Genomic DNA, 22,365 nt, shown 5'->3' on the forward strand with positions numbered 1-22,365 from the left:
AAATTAACACGCTTGATAAGAAATTTAAAATAAATAGAAAGTTTTGTATCTCCTGAATAATCACTCTTTCTAAGATACGAGATTGAGAAAGTAAGGCATCGGCACCTTCACCTGTGCAGCCACAGCGACCATGTAATTGTTAACTTTTATATGTACCTAACGTATTATATAATATATATAACGTACTTTTGCAATTAGTGTATATGCATACATAAAGAAATGTAAATCTAAAATACCAAGAACTGGCACATATTGGATTTATTAGATCGATTATAGTGACTTGATCCATTTGAAGAGAACATGTTACATTCTATTGTACTACCGTATTTAAGTTCTTTAGTTTAATTATGTAAATTTTTATCTGTATACATTTATTATTATTATTGTAGTGCACGGTTATGGCTGACCAGCTTAAACTACCAAATAAAAGCTTAAAGACCAAATAACCAAAGTCAGGGTCAATAAAACCGAACAGGGCGTCTACATTTTTTGACAACTTCTTTGCTCCAATATTTTTAAATCAAATCATTTATACTGTACGCACGTCTATAAGGTCTTATTTAACATTGTTGTATCAGTACGTTTTGCCGATTTTACGACATACAATTTACATAATTAAATTAATTTAACAGTATTATAGGTACCTAATTTTGGTAACAAATTGTCAAATAGGAAAAGAAACTATTTTTCCGGATTTAAATCGCGTATATTTGTTTTTTCAAACATCCCAGTAAATGGGACCTGTAAAGGGCTCGAAACGTCGGTTTGTTTGAAATCCTGAAAAATAGTTTCATTTCCTATGTGTAACAATCGCGAAAACCTAAGAACTCGATAAATTGTCAAATATTAATTTAAATTTAAATTCTTAATTAAATTTATGTCATTATTTTGTGTTAGTAAACTATTATTCTATGTTCTTGTCATTTAAGTAATCGCTGACTTCATAATATGCCCAGTAAATAAATTAAATAATCGCTTTTTAAAAGTGGCATTGTCGTTAGTCTCAAGTATTATAAATAGGCAGCCTATTGTATAGTTTTAGCGCCATCGCAAAATTATTATCGTGAAAGAGTATAGTCTTACAGGCAACCAGTTTCAATTTATTGTGTCTACGGGTACTTTCCATATTGCTGAAGAGTGTGGGATTTCTCCGAACAAAAATAACCGTTTCAAATATGTATAGTGAAGAATTGTTAATAATCTTAGTTTTTGAAAGTGTGGTATAAAGCTGTCCATATTACTTAACTTATTAATTACACGCAATGTAGACGCCTTGACGTCAAGTTGCGAATACCAGCTCACCATACCATACCATACTTAAGTTATTTAAACTGTATTTTGTTAGGTACCCATTACTGTGGATGGGAGTGATAATAGCCTAGTGCGATAACAATTGCTTCTCACTTGAGAAGCCGATGGTTAAAATCACAGTGGCGACAAGAACCAATGACTTTCATTTCTAAGTGCCCAGTAGTGAGACGTATAAAGAGTTGTTGACGATGATGATGATAAATGTGGACGTAAGTAGATACTTACGATAGTTATAATGCCCGATACAAAAATAATTCCGAAAGCCAATAATGGCCATTCCTTAGACCTCCGTTCTGCTACAGAAGACTGATATATGAGGACTAGAATTCCTATGAAGCTCTTATCCTTAGTCGTTGTTGCTGCTATAGACTCCCATAATAACACCCATAGCCAACCCGTTATTATATTTAGTGTTATTATTGATATCGCGTTCCTGCAAAATAAATATATATTTAAACAATTATAGAGAGATCTTTGAATATACTCTTTCTTTTACTATATCAAATAGAAACTAGAGACAGCGTGTTACTTGTGAAGTTTAGTAGATACGATTGCGTGTCTGCGATTGTTTTCAGTATAATATTGTTGACGGCGGGAAATAAAATTGACAACATAGTGAACGTGCTTATATTCCGTAGATTGTAGCTATGCATATAAAATTAGGTAAAAATTAAAATAAGGATTTGGACAATTTTGTATCTTCTTGTTATGTTTTAAATCAACTAACCGCCTATAATAACCTCAACATCCAAGGAGGCGTTAACAAACATGGTATTGGTGATGGCACCATAACCATAAAATATTGTTTCGATACCTTGTAGCAAAAATCATTCATAGTCATTTTAAATTCTTTGTATATGGTAACTTAAAAGTAATCCTTTTAAAATAAGGCCCATTGTCTAGCATTTCATTACTTTGCCTTCTACATGCTGTTTAGACAGAACTACAAAATGCAATTGGCTGCTAAAATATTGCTCTTCTCCGCTTTGTTAAGTAAGTAGATACAGGTTCCAACAATTTATATTGTCCCAAAAGCTTGACCTGGATAGTGCCAATTCTTCTACGACTAATTGTGCTTTTAATTAATTTAAAATTGTAGAAGGTACTCAAAGTTTGAAGTCCAATTTGGAACTTCAAAATTGATAGCCAATTATTACAGTAAATAGTTTGTAAATAGTAATTACTTTTATATACTGACGACTCTGAAAAATTTTTTTTTGCTGGTAATTATTTTTATACACAATTATAATTCTCTATTTCCTCAGCTCCGTTTGAAATTAAAAAGTGGGTAGTGCCAGCGCAATGATATCTAGCTACTTAAGATCAAAAATCGAAAATGTTTATAGACTGTATTAAAGAAATCACACATCACCATCCTACTAAAAATAGTAGCCCCTAAACATTAACAAGCAAATTCTAAATCAAATTACTTACCATCGGACATCAGATTGTCTGTAAACAGTGCCACCTGCGCTTATTAAATAGCCGCTAGCAATCTGCGTGGACAACAACGCCTGGACTAAAGCACTGTGCCAAATGTATGGATGCGATAATTGCATCCATTTCTCGCAAGACGTGAAGAGTGAAGTCAGGTCTGGACCGTGAGATACAAATGTACATAGTACTATAGTGATTATAACTAAAAATGGCGCCAGGACATTGAGGGTGATTTTCAATGTTTTACGGAGACGGAATAATCTGAAACAATTTTTAGGTATTCAACTTTTTAAATTAATGTATAATATGAATCCTACATATAATAATAAAGAACAAAACGAAATCAACCTTATATTTAGCACAATGTCAATGCTTCTTCTTCTTCTTCCTATCCTTATCCCACGCTAGGTGGGGTTGCCACAACATGTATTTTTTTCCACTCTCCTTCCCCTATCAGCCGTCATTTTTATACTCACACCTTTGTTATCCATGTCATCTGCCACACAATCCATCCATCTTTTCTTTGGCCTTCCTTTCCCCTTATATCCCTCCACATTCATACCTAGCACTCTTCTCGTCACATGACATGTCCATATCACTCATCTTTTCCGTCACTGTCGCCACTTTCAAACTTCCCCTGATGTACTCATTCCTTATCTTACCCTTTCTTGTCACTCCTTACATCCATCTCAACATTTACATTTCCGCTACATGCACAGTTTGTTCATCCTCCCTTTTCATACCCTAATATTCTGATCCATACAACATGACAGGTCTAATCACGGTCTTTTATATTTTCCCCTGACCTGTTGCCATTTTATTTTTTTAAATCTCTTAACATCAAGAAATTGTCAAAGAAAGTCACTAATAATGTCCCTTAGGAAATGCTTCATGAACAAAACTTTCATTAGCAAAGTGTTCATGTCAAGCAGTACAAATATGGTGAAGGAGGCAATAATTATGTTAACCCTTGTTATATTAACCCTTGCTTTATCTACGTTAAGAATGGACCAAAAGCGCTCAAAAGGACTGCGAATCTCCATACTACAGTTCGTAATTCTGAAAAAGATCAAAATTCCGTCTTATATCGAGATGGCGCTGATAGATAGCCTGGAAGTAGTTTATGATAAATAAATGGCCTGGGATATCAATTAATTCCCCTTTAATATGAAATATAAGAAGTCAGCTTTTTCCTTGTTTTATTATTCAAATACATATATTGACCATGGGTTAAAATTATTTTCTGAATTTCGACAAATAATCGTGTCACTTAAAGGCATTGTGCGTTACAAACTAATTTGTAAATTAACGCTTCCTAATATAGGTAGATGGCGCCATTCCTAAACAAAATAAAAGAATAACCGGCAGTATCCATACCAGTGAATTAAGTTCCAACCAGTTGATTTGTTTGTTATCACTAGAAACTAGTTACAAAAATAGCTATTTGGTACTCGTCGCGACATCTGGTGCATTAATAGGTACTAAATAATCGAGTACACTGTCTTGTTTCGCAATAAGCAGTATTCTGAAGTTATTGTTGTTCATGTTTTAAGTAATGCTCTTTAATAGTACGGTGCCAATATTAAGCTATGTCTCTGTAAATGGGTTAATACGGTGTAGTATGAATAATAATTGCCATGAGACCCCATGATCTCTTCAAATTTCATACTTTTCTCCACCTTAGCAGACCAATATATGGAGTCTTCCATATAAGGGTTTAACTGTATTTTAAAGTCCCAAGTGATCGAAATTACCGCGGAATCCACCCGTCGTCCATTACTTTCGCAGAAATGTCTAATATGAATATGCTCTAAACCACATAATTTTAAGTCCATTTTTCAATACTTTATTTTCAAAGTAGGCAGTCTGGTGTTAAGGTGTTAAACGGATGATAATCTTCAGAGACAAATTCGTGATAACATTTACATTTCACAAGTTTGTATGGCACGTAAAGGTAACGCAAATGCGTCTATAGCGATGCATAGATCAATACAAGGCAAAGATGGGTTCTCATTATGCAATTGGTTAATTTATTAATGTGAATTGGGAGAGGACGGTGTGTGGCTGGCAATGGTCGTCGTTCGTGCGAGTAAACCGACATAATCACGGATCGTGCGAGGCCGCCTTTATAGAGCACGCCTAGGGTTCAAAAAAATAATTATATAAATATTTTACGTGATTACTTGTAACAACAAACACTTTCACTTATGATAAAGCTACAGGGAACTGATCTAAATCCGTGAACACAATCAAAACACGGTCACGAGGATTACGCCGCTAATAAATTATAATGAATTAACTTAGTAGTATAATATTTCAATTAGAGTATTAACATGATGAATATATCCATTAAAGAGCTCTTATTTTGACAAATACGACCATTGAGAGGGGCCTATTTAATCACAATGAATGGCCTAATTTTACTGCTTCTCGTAATTACCCATATTTCATTTGGAATAGCGGTAATATAATTTAATTGTTGATTTTTTTTAGATATTATTATGGAGTACGTTTTATAAAGCGATATTAAAATCAAGGGTACTTTTCTTGATAAAAAATTATTTGAGAAAAATACCAAAGAAAATTGGTATCGTCTTCTTTGCACGTGTCATTTTAAATCGGTTCCTACCACGCGTGGCCAATCAATGAAATGTTGGTGTATGGTTTTCAGTTACGATTAGATCTGCCCCATAAGTTTCCAGTCAAATATTCCACTTTAGGTGACTAAATGTACTTGTTTGATTACACAACACGTGGGTGATTACATGTACTTGTTTTTTTTTAGTATCTTGGTGTGCCCACTGCATCCATTTGAGTTTTGCTGCTTCTCCGTAATCGGTGCCCAATTCTATATACGTACGTACTTAACTGCTTACATGGCTGAACGATTGACCTTGCTGGGCAGCTATGCAGAGGTCCCAGTTTCGATTCCCGGGTCGGGAGAAATATTATATAAGTATATGGCCTACATTTATTTATCTCGTGAGTTTGGATGTAATTTGTGGATGTCTGTGTTTATGGTATCCGCGATAGGGTATCCATTGAGTGTATTGTTATAACGTAACACACACATATTTGTAGCTGGCATACCTATAACTGGTATATCTGCTTACTGGCATGCCTGCTATAGCTAGCATATTTTTTACGTGTTTCCATGATATGCAAATGTGCCAGCTGTAGGTATGTGTAGTTTGCCTTATTAGCAACTACAAACTACATTTTAAGATAATAAAGTAATTGGACTATTTTGATTATTTTTTAATTGAACCTCCATACTCATTCTAGCGTTAAGTAGAACCATGAACTAAACACTGCATACCGTAAAAGTAATTTATAGTTACAACTATCTTTTGCGCAACACTAGTAAGCAATTAAGAAATCCACTTTCAAAGATACGCATCAAGAAAAACGATAGTTATAAAATTAAAAAGTAATATTTGGATTATTACTCACAGAATGGGCAGGAAGAACCATAAAATGAATATTAAAATAGCCATTATGCCGAGATATTGCGGATATTCCGTGAACGGTGCCAGGAACGTTGCGCTGGAACAGGTAAAGATCTATATTTATGTATATTACATCATAACACTATTACCATATAAAGAAATTATAATAAATATGGATGCAAATTGTTTTATATAAACCTGGCAAATGATAAAAAAAATGTTTTGTCAACTTACTTGAAGCATTCTGAAGCATTCATTTTATTTTCGTAGCCATTCTGTAAATGAGAAGATTATCAATTAAATCAGGAAATTTAAAATTTTGTAGATATATAGAGGTATGGTAGCCTACCGGGAAAACGGTTGTTTCTCAATTGAGATAATTATCACATCCCTGTGGCGGCACGTACCACCTTAGGACCACTTCAAATTAGACGCTTATAGAAGTGCCGCAGTGGTGCGACTGTGGCGCGGCAGCCGCGCCATTACTAGTTAACATACAATATCCAGTCAGCATAAGTGGCGCACCTGTGGCGCTCCAGCTCTCTGTGCTTCTAAATATTGTATGAAAATAAGTAATGACACGATTGCAGCGCCACAGACGCGCCCCTGTAGCGCTTATAAGCCTCTAATTTCGTTAAATAGAACATTTTCACTCTTACTTCTATTTATGTGTTCGAAAAGTGTAAACTAGTGCGGAAAAACAAACTGTACAAATTCACACGCGAAGTTTATAAAAAAAAATTAATTTATAAAAAATGTTTAGGAAATGAAACTATTATTTCAGATCTAAATATATTTCTTATTTCATACAAGGTACGGGGTCAAGAGCGCCTCAAGCTTGACACTTAAAATTTAAATCCAACTCTATGCCGCTTACGATAAGAACGGCCCAAAGTACAAAGTGTCAAACTTGACGTGCTCTTGACTGTACCGGCTGATAGTCGGAAAAAACAAATAGCGAATTAGATCCAAATAATAGGCGCAATCGAAGTATTTTTAATTTTTCAATAATAGCGATATCACCAATTCTTTTTATTAAAACGTAAGAGTGCATTTGACCTCCATCTCACCTGATGGAAGGTGACGATGAGGTCGACGATGTAGCATGCACACCTAAATAATACCTATTCACTCTCACCTTGAAAAGGCGAAAAGACACGGAATTCCACTCCATAGCCGTTTGGCATATAAATGTGGAAGCGTAATGCTTCCACTTTCTAAGACCGATTGATTGTACATAAAATAAGATAACTTACTGGCGTTATTTGTAACTTAATGCAATCTTTCAGCGGGAACGTTCCTTTGCCAATCCATATCAAGTAGGCGGCGGACAGAGCCACTAGCACAACGTGGTACACGCAGATTATGTACGATGTGATCACTTTCAGATGGCCGACACCTGGAAAAGATAATACTATAATAATAACTTTTTGGATTTCATATTTAAATTTTTTAACTGCTACTATCCAACAGGCGAAAGCCTTCTTTCTCTTCCTCTGCTCACTGCGATTTAACTTCGCTACAAGTCAAGTGTGGGCATTGGATGTGGGTTCAGTAGCAGGAAGTACTGCCACCTTACCTATTTCTGCCACCAAACAGTAATGTCAGCATTACAGCGTCCCAGTTTTTTTTAAATATCAAGCGATGGGACAAATAAGTCGTGCGCTTGATGGTAATCCATAACAGTTGCACTCAGAACTTTAAACTGCAAAGATCTGAGGGCCACTGCCACTACGCCTGTTGCCTGAGACATAAGTTGATCCATGTGCCTGTAATTTCACCACCACTCTTATCCTTCAAAACCGGAACAGAGTAATGCTGACATTACTGCTTGGCAGCAGAAATAGGGTAAGGTTGCGTTACGACAACACCGCCTAAGTCGTACTCCAGCGATATCTGATCTCACATGCGTGGGAAGTAATATCTAGTAATATAAATTTGAACTATTAAGTTAAGCGAGTAAACAAAAACAAACCGACGACGGCCGGCCGACGTTCGTGTTGGGAAAAATATGAAAAACTACGTTTTTGCACTGTTTTCTTTAAAATTTCTCATTCATTCGGAAGCTATTACAAGGAGAAATATGGTAAACTCATTTTTTGGGTATTCGACTATTTTTGATGTATTTTAGCATTTATTTAAGCACAAGCAAATGGCAGATTTTTTAATGTTATTATTAACAGTAATTTTGATTTGAAATTTGCAGTGTCGCTGCTTAAGTCGTACCCGTGGAAAATTCCTTAATCGTACCGGTACTTAAATAATATATTTGTGATATTTGTGTTCAACAAAACTAAGTTTGTAGTGCCTTTATTATATAATATGCCTTTACTTGATTACCGAAGCATGTTAATTTTATTTCATTAGAATTTGTAAGTTCTTTTCAGGAGAATTTTAATTTTATTTAATTAAAATTTACAGTTTTATTTCAGAAGAAATTATAACTTATTTCATTACAATTCATAATTATATTTCTTAAGAGTTTAAAATTTTTGTTTTCTATGTGGGATTGTTCTCTCCCTTCAAAGATGTTAAGAATTATTTGATTTTAACCACCGTAGACCTTAGTACCTGTTTCTAGATTTTAATTGTTATTATGATCTCTTTTTATTAGTACTGTACTATACAGTTTATGACGTCCTGACTGAAGTGTTATTCAAGTACGACTTAGGTTGTAGGTGGTACGAATTGGGAGACCACGTGCCTAAATCGTACCAAAGGCACTTTTTTGTAAAACTTGTCAATACCTTATTAAATAAAAGTTTTTCGTATTTTCATTAAAACACATTGATAGTACCTAAATAAATAAAGATCCCGTAGACGCTAAAGGTTCTGTTTAATTTAAATAACCTTAAATATTACAGTGGTTTTTTCTTAGAGGGTACGACTAACGCAACCTTACCCTAGGTAAGGTGGCAGTAGCAGTTTCCCACTAACATTGGCTTGTTTGAAAAACACGCAACGCGATTTTGATATGTTTCATTACCAAGGTATCATTTTTATATCGTCGGCCATTTTTGAATTACTTGTCTTTAGTATTTCTCTTTCTTTTTACGTCTGCCGCACTCTGGACATCAATCAGTGAGTACCTTACGCCGATTGCCAAAGTTAGTAACAGTAGAGCTCCTTCCGAAAGAGTTCAAACAGGGACGTACTGCCACCTTACCTATTTCTGCTACCAAGCAGTAATATCTTTTTTTATTTTTATTTTATTATTAAGGAATAACAACAGCCAACTTAAATACGTCTTACAACAAACAATATTTGTCTTAAATAACTTAGGCCAAAATAGTTATCCACAATGACATAAATTTTGAAGCCTTATAAACGAACAAATCTCAATCATCAATATCAGCAATATTGTGTTCCGGTTGTGAAGGGTAAAGGTGCTGGTGATATTTCAGGCACACGGACTTGCCAACTTATGTCTCAAGGTGACGGGCGCATTGACAGTGCCTCTCAGATCTTGGCGATTTTAAAGCTCTGAATGGCACTACTACTGTTACGGATAGGCGTATCGCTCACCACTAAGCGCACGACTAGTTCGTCCCATCAATCGGCAATATAAAAAAGGTTCCAGGTTCGATTCCCGGCAGACCAATTTGGGAAATTAATTTTTCTAAATTAGTCCTGGTCCGGGTGCTTTGGGTGAATTCCCGTTGCTCTGGTAGGTACTTATAGTACAGATGATTTACTAGTATGAAACCAGACAATTATTTATGTAGCTGCGGGAATTTCCGAGACTGCGATAATTATCCAAAATACGCACGACTAATTTTTTTTTTCGTTTTTAGTTTGTCCATTACACAATTTACATAAACTTCATTATGCTATGGCTACAAAAATTTGCTTCCAATCCGTTCCACAGCTATGTAAATTGAGCCTTAGGTACAGTCGGGTGCAATGAAATGTAAACGTTGCCACATTTTCCAATAAAAAAATAACTTTCATTTCGGAAAAAGTATTTTTTAAGCATGTCTAATTTATTATGCCCCATATGAACTCTCTAATCTGGAATTTAATTATTCTGTATTTTAATACATTCAAAACAGTTTACGAATTCAAATGAGGCCTCAAGGTCAGTATTTGGTTCTTTTAATAGATAATTAGTGGTGTAACAACCACAGACATATATCTAGATAGCCGCCGCAAGTGTACGTACTTCGCGTGCCCAAGGTAAGTGAAATTCACTTACTTGCCGCTGCTACACTTCAGTACGCGCTCGACCGTTATCGTAGATAAACACCAGTCGAAAACGCGAAAAATGCATAATTGTGCCATTATAAACTGCAAAAGCAGCATAACTGTGGGTAAACGGGTAAACAGGGACGTTTCCTTCCACGGGCAAGTGATTTTGTAATCAGAAGATGCATAATTTATTTTAAAAACAATTATTTTGGTTTTGTATGAACGTCGAAAAAAACAAATATGCAACCGAATGTATGCTTCATGTTTTGTAATACATTGCGGCTTTTACTTGGTGCAATATATTTGTGATCCTTTGTAAATACGCCATGAATATCGAACGAATGCACTTTTGTATAATGCATTCAGTTTCGTGGTACGGCCGCTTGTACATTTCTTTGGCCAAATTTAACATTTAGTGATGTATATTTTAGGCAACACTTATCGATGCTGATTGATTTTGAAAACAAAGGGACGAAAATTATTATGCCTTAGCAATATTATAAAAATATTCTATAACTCTTTTGTTACAACGTTTTTTTTTCAGTTTTGTAGTATCTATCATCAGTAGTATCTGTAATTTCGAAAATTTTTGCAGCTCGTTACCTCGTATGTCCGAATATAGTGAGCAAATAATATATATATATATCCGGATATTCAGTACGAGTAATACACAAAAATATATAATGCAGAGAATGTTAATTCTTGTGCGCTGTCTTTACAAAAACAGAGTTGCTTATATGTATGAGCTCGTAGCTTTCGAGGACGAAGGTGGTCTCGTTTATTCCACCTAAGATGCTATCCAAATATGCAGAGTAGCAGAGTTAGAAATTCGAGAAATAATAAACAAATCACAAAAATTTCACACCAGGCCGTCATTAAGTAAACCTCCTCTGATTAATGAGATTTTACCATGTTTTGTCAGCAGCAACATTTTCATTTGTCTTGCCATTCATCAATTTGATCAATTACCAACAGAAAACCATCTAGTAAAATTAATTAGGGCAGTCGCAAGTTCATATATTGACGTGCATATTCATTATTTAAGTTAATCGATAAGGTCTTCTATTACAAAAAGATGTCATATAATAAGCTCATTTTATTGGAAGGACAATAATTTCAATATTTGAAGTCGAAATAAAAAATTAGTATTAATTTTTTTAAGCAATCAACATTAAAAAAAATAAGTATAATAAAGGACTTAACTGTCTTATTCTAGTATTTTTCTTTTATATTATTATCTACTACTACTTGTAATCAACAAATACTTGAACAAAAATTATTGTATTTAGAGTCGATTAATTGAATGGAATAGCGTGTTTACGCGTATTCCGTTCAATCAATCGATTTAGAGCGAGCGGAAGGAGGTTTCCATCACTAAATATCTCGTGTGATTGTTTCGCAATTAGTTCCATCGCCGCTAGATGGCATTAGTTGTACCCTGAAACTCTCTATCGGTTTGTTAACTTCAATAAGTCAACTCATATATTTTATATCGTCAATGAAATTCGATGAACGAATACTTTTTACTGCCATAGCATTTGTATGGCACTAAAAGGGTCTCAACTTATTGGGACATTTCGGTCCTTACATACTGCTATTTTAGCTTATCGTCGGCACTAAACTTTGCGCTTTCTTGCACGTGATATGCACTGTTGGGTCCCCAGCCGCATAAACTTTTTGTTTTTCCCTTTTATTTATTACACGCCTTGTCAACGAAGTCTGCGTCTCAATTTTCGACACACCACCTCCATTGACCACGCTACAGTAGTAGTAATAGTTATTTACGAAAAAGTATTTTTTTTTACATATTCTATCATCAATACAAAGTAGTTGTGTTTTGTTCGCAAAGATGTGAAGATGGCAAAAGCTGACCCAAAATCAACGAAGTGCCGTTCATGAACTGTACTAGTATAATTTTACGTTTTAGTTCATGCCTAGTTATTAATATATTTTTGTATATTTTTAGAAATTGGGAATAAAGAAATTGCAAAACAATGTATTTTAGAATAGATGCAAGAACACAACGCGATTGATTCTGTTCGACCATAGATTAGGTAACGTTCTCGTACATACGTTTTTAAGCATGATTGAATGTTTACCTGTATATAAATGTACCTATTCCTTTTTTTAAAACGGCGTTATGATTACATGTTTTTTAACACAATACAAGGTACTTATTTTTGAAATATCTAATATTTACGAATACTCAATTACGAAAATGTGATAACGTTACACGTGACTATACGTGTTCTTGAATTTGTCATTAACGGAAATGCCTCTTCCATATAAAAATTTAATATTTATTTTTTTAGGCCATAGGACGAGCATGAATCTAAACTACCGAAATGTTACAATGCCAGATTGATGTAAAGCAATTACGTCATTTACCTGATGTTTTGACACCACGTATCCACCCAGTTTGCTGGGCAATTCCCTATAAGGGAATAACGAATTAATTACAAGCACAAACTTAAAATATATAGATACATAGATAGAAAAGATCATAATCTAAATTGCTTCTACAGGAAATGAATTAAGGGCTCTGGTCATCAAACACTTATAATGCTAACAGTTATGCTTCAAAGATCATTAAATTCTTTTTTATTAATATATTAAAAGATTGTTTTTAAGACACTAAGTGATGGGACGAACAAGTCATGCACCTGATGGTAAAGGACACGCCTGTCCGTAACAGTTGCAGTGCCACTCAGAGCTTTAAATCACAAAGATCTGAGGAGTACCTACTGCCTCTGCGCCCATCACCCTAAGACATAAGTTGAAAAGTCCCATGTGCCTGTAATTTCCCCAGCACCCTTGCCATTCAAAACCGGAACGCAGTAATGCTCACATTACTGCTTGGCGGCAGAAATAGCTAAGGTGGCAGTATTTCCTGGATGAACTCTTTCACAAGGAGCTCTACTGCTACTCAAGATAATCCATCCATCACACCTGATGGAAAGTGACGATGACGTCGACGATGAAGAATTCACATCTAAATAATATCTATTCACTCTCTCCTTCAAAAGACCCAAGTTGTTCCGTTCAGAGAACAAGTCTGCAGGCAGGGAATTCCACTGTTCATTCGTTCGCCATATAAACGTGGAAGCCAAACACCAATAGTGACAGATCATTATTAAGTCTTTAAATAATTAAGATTAAACAATACAAGGATGTATGGCATTACTTTTGTGTAGTCACTGATATAAAAACTCGCTTTTGTATTGACTCTGTACTAAAGTTCGTTGATAAACCCTGTTGACGATAAAAATACAGGAAACTCTTTGCCACCGGCACTTATGCGATAGTCGAATAACTATTGTCACATTTGAAAAACTACAGCACAGTTTAAATAACTACGAGTGAGGTTTGATAAGTACATGACTTTAAGGTTAAATATAAACTATTTTCCATTGACCAAATAATTGACTATATTATATTAGACAATATCACATACGTTGCTTTGATCCCAAAGTAAGTAGCTAAAGCACTTGTGTTATGGAAAACGGAAACAACAACGGTACAAACTCCTAGACCCGAGACAATATAGAAAAGTTAGTTTTCTACACTGACCCGGCGGAGGAACGAACCGGGGACCTCAGAGGTGGCGATGCCATGAAAACCGGTGTGCAAGCCACTCGGTCACCGATGCCGTCAAATTTATTTTTATTTCTTAATTTAGAATTCCTTACTAAGCACTGACGTTACTTTTTTAAATTAGCGGGAAAATAAAAAAATCGATGTAAGAATTATTAATACAAAGATCGAACACTCAGAAAAAAATCCTTCGATCCGGTCGCATTCGAACCGACGTCTTCTGGCATACCGTGCCAGACGCTATACCAACTATGCCACGGAACGAACCAACGGACCTCACGAATTTTTCTATGTGCTTGCGTCGTGTCTTTGTACTTAGTCTTTCAACGACTTTTTAGTCGTAGCGCCATCTATGAGAAATCTATTGCAGATTTATCACCCAGTTAGTACCTTTACAGCTACCAGTCCTTCAGTTGAAAGACCAAGTACAAAGACACGACGCAAGCACATAGAAAAATTCGTGAGGTCCGTTGGTTCGTTCCGTGGCTTAGTTGGTATAGCGTCTGGCACGGTATGCAAGGAGACGTCGGTTCGAATCCGACCGGATCGAAGGAATTTTTTCTGAGTGTTTTTTCTGAGTGTTCGATCTTTGTATTAATAATTATAACAAACTAGTGGAGTAATTTCTCAAAAAATAATTGAATATCAATTCAATAAAAATTTAATAGATGTAAGAAGTTAAGTGAGGTCGATATATTTTTCAAGATGGAGAAAACGGAATTTTGAGTATTTCGTTTCTCATCTGCAATCAGGACATTAACATACATTACACTCCCCGTATTTACCAGATTGGGACCCATTTGACTTTTTTATCTGATTTTTTTCTAATTTGCATCAAATGAGGAAGTGGTATAGCTGAAACACAGTCTTATTTTTCAATTTGACAACAAATATTTTTTGACGAGTTTAACAAGTTCGAGTACTGCTGGTCAAGATGAATAGAGTTAAAAGGAATTAGGTACTTGAAAAATAAACCATAACAAAAAAAAGTTTTTCTAAATGAATATAAAAAAATTACTTATTTTTATTTATTTTCAAGTCGTGCACCTGGTGGTAACTGACACGCCTATCTGTAACAGTCGTAGTGCCACTGAGAGTTTTAAATCGCCAAGATCCGATAGGCACTGCCACTGCGCCAGTCACCCTGATACATAACTTGACAAGTCCTATATGCTTGTAATTTCACCAGCACCCTTACCCTTCAAAACCAGAATACAATAATAGTCATAATTACAACTTGGCGACAGAAATAGGAAAAATATCAGTACTTCCCTGCAGTACTTGCTATCGGCTATTATCTTTTCAACAGGAATGGAGCCAAAATTATTTACAAATCCTAATAGCTTCAGCCATGTTATGCAGTGGAGACATGAGTACTTCAAAAATCTACTGGACCAACTAGTGGAACCAGTGCCTGTAATTTCACCAACGCCCTTCCCCTTCAAAACCGGAATACAGTAATGCTCACATTACACCTTGGTGGTAGAAATAGGAAAGTACTTACATGGACGAACTTTTTCACAAGAAGCTCCACTGCTACTAAACCTACCTAACTTAGGATTAAAAATATTAACATATATTATTAAAGAATGATCCCCACACTAGCCTACGAGTATCTCCAATATATGAACCGAACCAAATACGAATAACCATTACATATGCGGCTTACAGCATCAAAATTTAATTAAAAGAGAGAAAATAATAACAAAAATTAATTAAAATAATGCGTGCGCAGTTTAAAAAAAAAAGACTAGTTTAGTGCAAGTGGGCAAGACTTTATTTTTAAATTACATCCTTATTACAACAATAGGTAGTGTGTGAGGGATTTTGGGTATGAGTGTATGTATAAATGCGAGTCTGTACGAGTGGTAACCCTACCACATACACCCGTATGTGCATTTATTAATATAGATTTAGTAGAATTAATAGAAACTGTATTTTAAACGACAATATTATATTCAAAAGTTTCACAAAAGAACTATAGAAAATATAGAATATCAATGTCACAGGGTTACTATAGCTTCTAATAATTACGTTCACCGATTTTGGCGAAATGAATGTTTAAATGAATATTTAATTGTTATTGCAAGAATGTTAGGATCTGATGATGATATATTTAAATAATAAACTTAAAACCACCTTCTGCAAAGTTACATTTTCAACAACGTAAACACGAATAATAGTCAATGACTGACAGGATGCTAAAATTAACTATCAAACTTAACTCGCATGTTATTAGAAACGCAATTATCTATTGTCTAACCACTTTGTGCAGGTAATGAGTTTGCAAGTAGGAATATTGCTCCTTTCACAAAATTCCTGTTACCCAATGTTTATATATAATAGTATAAAGACAATAAATGCTCAACGATTGCTTTAGTGGTTTAATTGGTGAATTCGGATTTGGTCAATGGACTCCGAATAGGTTGGCACACGTCCATAAAATCACACTGTCTCCCAATAAGGTACGCAAAGACAACGAACTTCCGTTTGCTACGATAGTGACATTCTTTTTTCACTTACCCACACTATTATTTATTGTTTACTTTATTTTAACCTTTCTTCAGGATATCCACGATGTGGGTATTCTAATAAATGTGTGTGTGTGTGTGTGTGTGTGTGTGTGTGTGTGAAGGAGGTATTCTAAGTAATAGTGTTTAACTCCTTAGGCAAAAAGAGGGGAGTTATAAGTTTGAAGGCCACAAGGCCTGTGTACCTATACGGCTATATGGAATCCGACTCGGTCGGGCAGCTTATTAATATTTGGCATTCCAAATAATACCTTATAAATCGTAAATCGATTCAATTTATTTTCTTGTATATTCTCTTAAGATCTATTTTGGGGTAATTCGTTCTGCATATGATTTGAATTGATTTCAATCTACAAGTCATTGCCTGCATCGTACTCCACCACTAGAGCAGTAAGAACCGCTAAGACTACGCCAACCCCAACCAGTCTGGTTCCCTTGGGTACAAAAGCAAAACTCCTTGCTAAGAAATTTTCATTTCATATTATACTACAATCAGAAGACTTGCAGTTACTTGCGGTACAGTAATGAGTTTAGTTACTATATCTAAAAGGCAAACGTTGCTATCTTCCTGAGCAGATATCCAGTACACAGCTCTTAATTGACTTTAAGTTCTTCTACTGCTTTATTTCCTATATTATGCGTGTTTAATATACTATTTCCTTCATCCAATACTAGGATAACATCACTTGCGTTTTGTTGTCGTGGCTGTTTTATGTAAGGTTTACATTTACCAACATACCTTTTAGAATAGGTACAGCTCTCCAAACTCCAACAGGGTCCTGTTGACTCAATTGTCCCATTGCAAGCTGCAGCAACACAGTGGGGAGCCCAACCACCACCAGCCAGAAAGTGTACACCACCAGATACGGTACTGCCCCATATTTGAACGCTTCTCTGGGAAGTCGAACTGAGCTTAACAGTGTCAGTGATATGGCCACCGTGCATAGTTGCGTTTTTATGAAGTCGCATATTGATTTTAGTGTCTGAAAAAGAACAAAATACTGTAATTATTAAGGCGAGTCGTAGGAGGAGAAGCGAGAAAAACTGTTTCAATAAAATACAAGAATACACAATATTTATTCTAGATGAAATGGTATAGGTATTTACTATTAAATAAGAGTCTTGTAAAAGTATATGGTACACCTGAGGGTATTGTTTAAAGAATGTGCTAATTCATCACACGATAGACACATTTTTGTACTTTACCCGGTTATGTAAAAACCCCGAAAATAGGTTAAAACGAAAGTTTAAAATGAATTATTTAAGAACAAATATCTAACTTTACACATAATTTTTATATGGAGATATTTCTCTTTAAGTAGTACAGAGAACCTGCTTAATTTTGGTTTTCAACTGAAGCCCTATAGGTATTAAATTCACATATGAAATGAAACTTGAAAATTGCCCAGCAGTTTAACGACACGCCCCGCCGCCCGCTACCCAGTCAGTCAGTTGGATCTGTGTCAAATTTTCTCCGACTGTTCTTATTTCATTCATGTCAACTTTAAGCGCGTGATTGCGGGTCGCGAAACCCCCCCCACCCCCCCTCCTAAAATCTACAATCGTGATCAAATACCACGCCAAATCAGTCACTTAGTTTGTTAATGGATAACACGCTAGTAAACTTTTTTTTCTGTTAATGATAGTTTTGTCGATCGATCTTGTGAAAATGTGAACTTAGAGTTTAAAACATTAAGTTCTTACATCCTGATCACGTCCTTTAAAAGGTTCTGAGATAAAGTCGTGTGGCGTCACATGACCCTTAAACGCTCTCTCTGCGTTCAGATTCTTGATGAGGATTTGCCATCAACGCCACATTGTAGGTTTCTCGAAAATTAAAATTTTCGATTATAACTAAAGATATTTTATTCAGTAGAACTACCGTAAAAAGTATCTTTTACAGTACCCAATATGATAAACAAAAAATATACTAGAATAAAATTTAACAATGAACGATAAATGATAAAGTTAAAAAATGCCTTTCGGAATGTTGACCCCACTCATGGTTCCACTAGTGGGACCAGTAGGATTTTGAAGTACTCAAGTCTCCACTGTATAACATGAGTGAAGCTATTAGAATTTATAAATACCTTTGACTCCACTCCTATCGAAAAAATAATAGCCGTACATGTTGTTCTGGTCGCCGTCATAATTAACAAAGGCAATGATGTCGTAAAAAATGCGTATTGAAATATTTGACATTATATTAATTACATTACACTTAAGTCTCACTATAGTGGCCGTAGAATTCCTTGTGAAAGTACTGCTATCTTACCTATTTCTGCCACCAAGCGAAGTGGTAATGCGAGTATCACTGAGTTGCGGTTTTGAAGGGTTAAGGGTGCTCGTGTAAGTATAGGCACATGGAAATTGTCAACTTATGTCTCAGGATGACGGGCACAGTAGCAATGCTCAACAAACCTTCGCGATTTAAAGCTCTGGCGTGTTGCTTTAAAAAAATGTGAAACATCCTAAAATATCTCCATCCGACTTAATGTGTACCGTAACATCGATTCTAAAAACGTTAAAACCATCCACTGATAACTAACCAACATTTCTAAATCAGAGTTCACCTTGTCACGGTCCAAGCACACCCCTCGTTTCCTGTCTATCGTAATCGAGTGAGCACACGATCTTATTATGTGAATAATATTCTCTGTTGTAATATAAACTTTCAAATGTACAGGTTGTAACAAGAATTTCGATAATCTCCTAGGATCTTACTGTACTTTTTATTCCAGAAACATGAAAATAGATACAATTTTTTCGACTCTCTTTGCTTGGAAAAGCTTTACATGGATTTGTATAGAAAAAGCAATGTTGTGATGCCTGAGCGGTACCTCTGCGTTGTACTACATATACTTAAAGAGCTCTCATGCCAAAAAAGTTTTGATGTTAGCTCCGCCCAAATTTGTAAAACAAATATGTATATGACTGAAGTTCGCGTGACATGCGACAGATGTTGAATTTTGCGCATTAAAAGTACCAAATTCGTTTTAGCGGAATAAGTCTAAAACTAAAGGGATTAAAAAAAATCCGTAGTAACAGTTGTCGATCATGCATAAATATAATTAATTATCTAATTTTTGTCCTAATAACCTGTAGCATTTCGAAGATGAATCGAAAAAATGTGAAAATTAGAGGTCATTTCGTGATTTTTATCTATCGAGGAAACTTTATTGTTTTATGTTTCTGATTAATGTCTATGCTTGAATATATCGTGTAGTTACTCATACAATATTTTATTTTTAACTTTAAAGTGGATATACCCCTCTAAAATCAAATCGAAGATTAGGAATTTTTCCTCTGCTCCCTCTTAAATCATATCTACATGCCATATGGTGCGTTGGAACGGCGCACGGAGACAGAACGCGTGCGTAACGTTGAAGGGGCCAGGAGACGAAGCGGGGAGGGATGCTGCAGTGTTAAGTAAGCGGCGTTACGTTGCAACTTGGCACACTGCATTGCTCGTATGGCACCTGGTGCGTTGAAATCATAACGTTGCGACGAAGCAACGCAGCGACAACGCCCATGTGGCATAGCTCATAGTGTTTTGTAATAATAACCATAATTTCTCAGCTGTTATCAATACAGAACATGTCTCATTTTGCAAAGTCAATTATAATGACTAACATTAACACAATTATTTATTATTTAATGTACAAAGCAAGTTAAACGTATCATATATGTTAATCTTAAAGATTATAAAAATAGGAAAATCGTTTTTGCAGCATTTTCTCAAAATGCACCTGGTGGTAAGCAACATGCTCCATGACAATTGTAATGCCACATAGAGCCACTTAAAGATCTGAGGGTTACTGCCATTGCGCCCGTCACCCCAAGACTTAAGTTGATATGTTTCATATGCCTGTAATATCACCATAAATATCCAACAAAACCGGAACGTTAACGCTTGGCGGCAGTATGAGGTAAAGTGGCAACCCTTCCCTGGACGAACTATTTGACAAGAAGCTCTTGTACAAATATTGCAATTTTATATAACACACTGAATATTTATAAGTAGTATTAAGTGTATCATCAGGCGTATGACCTGTTCGCCCCGTCACTTGATATTGTAAAAAAAAATACAAATATTTCCCCCGAGCCGGGAATTGAACCCGAAACCTCTGCGTGGCAGTCCAGTGTGGTAATCTTTCGGCCACGAAGGCAGTTAAGTTACTACGACTGTTACATATAGGAAATGAAACCATTTTGTCGTATATAAATCGCGTATATTATTTTTTTCAAACAAACCAGAGTTGACTTTGTCAGCCATGACCATGGACCCTATAAAAGACCCAAAATGTTGGTTTGTTTGAAAAATAAATCAAATACACTCGATTTAGATCCGAAGATGTAAAGAAGGACGGCGAAAGCTGACCCAAAATCAACAAAGTGCCGTTCATGGACTTTGCTAGTATAATTTTACGTTTTAGTTTATTAATATAATTTAGTATATTTTTAGAAGTTGGGAACAAAGAAATTGCAAAACTATGTATTTTAGAATAGATACAAGAACCATAGGTTAGGAACTTGTACGTACGTTTATTTTAAGCATGGTTGAATGTTTACCTACCTAAATTGGTTATTTTATGGTACACACATAAAACATTAAAAATATATAATCTCAGCACAGAGTACTAAAAAAACCAACCTCAAAAGTACGTGGAATTACGTCTATTTGCTAAGTTTTATTGAAATATCCCCTAGTTCGCCACTATACAGGACTTGACACTGGAGATAATAAAAATCGGTTCTCACTGCTCAAAGTATAGTGAGAGAAAAACACCTTGAATTGGAGAAATAGCAAAATCAACAATTAAAGTAATTGCTCCTAAATTAATGTTAGGCGTTATTCAAGAAAATGAATCTTCATGCGTGAACAGCCACCCTTCGAGGTGGATGATTTTCTTCAAAATTACATGGGACCACTATGGAAGTACCCCCTTTCCAACAAAAAAAGAATCATGAAAATCGGTTCACAAATACCGGAGTTATAGCGTAACATACATACAAAAACAAGAACATACAGTCGAATTTTTAAACAGGCAAATGTTTGCAATTTGGGTAAAATTAAAACATACAAATATTGTATTAAATGTGCCAGAGTTTAGCATATTTAGGAATATTCAGCAAGTTCTTTATTATTTTTAGGAACAAACTGAATACTTGTTGTTTTTTGGTACTACGAATATACATCTGAAGCGAAATACAGGACAATGTTATAAACATAACTTACTTATATCAAGTTTATAACCGCAGCTTCCACAGGCTGTACTCAATTAGCTTTTTTGATGCTTTGATAATGAATCACATGTATTGATAGGTCTCTTTAATGCATGCAAAAACACTGGGTCATAAAATGCACGGGATGTCGCCATCCTTCTTTATATTCCCTAAAGTACCATAATATTTGAAACTTTATAAAGCATAAGCGTTTTGACTACATTTTGCTAACGCTGATCATTGATTAAGTACATGTTGTATCCTATAGACCTATGACCCGAAGGGACAGGTAACCTCATGTAATTAATTTCAACGTGACCTCGTTGTACTTAATTAGACCTTATAAGGAACAAGTTGTTATACTAATAGCTTGATTATACGTAACGGGTACAGTAACATTATTCTGATTCAAGGTTGTGAGAGTAGCGCAGATGGAACGTGTTCTTACGGATTTTGAATTTGTGGCGATCGGTTGTGTGCTGGTGAAATTACATATTTGTAATTTAAAGCTCTCAGTGGCACTGCAACTGTTAAAAAGCATACAATCTACGCATTTGCCAAATATAATTAAAAAATCGGGTCAGGGTAAGAAAACTAACAATTCTATATTGTCCCGAGTCTGGATGTTT

The 22,365-nt window shown here is 35.3% G+C and overlaps 1 protein-coding gene across 1 annotated transcript in view; it reads right to left on the reverse strand.

The window, feature by feature from the left end:
- Positions 1–22,365, reverse strand: part of LOC113226916 (sodium-dependent noradrenaline transporter-like) — a 42,247-nt gene that overhangs the window by 3,736 nt on the left and 16,146 nt on the right. Inside the window, exons 2-7 of the mRNA XM_026459723.1 lie at positions 17,250–17,493; positions 7,454–7,596; positions 6,432–6,472; positions 6,202–6,294; positions 2,746–3,009; positions 1,537–1,744 (exon numbers count right to left, since the gene is read on the reverse strand). Of these exons, the coding sequence (XP_026315508.1) occupies positions 1,537–1,744; positions 2,746–3,009; positions 6,202–6,294; positions 6,432–6,472; positions 7,454–7,596; positions 17,250–17,493 (993 nt within the window). The remainder of the gene's footprint in view (positions 1–1,536; positions 1,745–2,745; positions 3,010–6,201; positions 6,295–6,431; positions 6,473–7,453; positions 7,597–17,249; positions 17,494–22,365) is intronic.

This window comes from Hyposmocoma kahamanoa, unplaced genomic scaffold (assembly GCF_003589595.1).
Source record: "Hyposmocoma kahamanoa isolate Upper Pololo Valley unplaced genomic scaffold, ASM358959v1 202, whole genome shotgun sequence".
In the NCBI taxonomy this organism is placed as follows: domain Eukaryota; kingdom Metazoa; phylum Arthropoda; class Insecta; order Lepidoptera; family Cosmopterigidae; genus Hyposmocoma; species Hyposmocoma kahamanoa.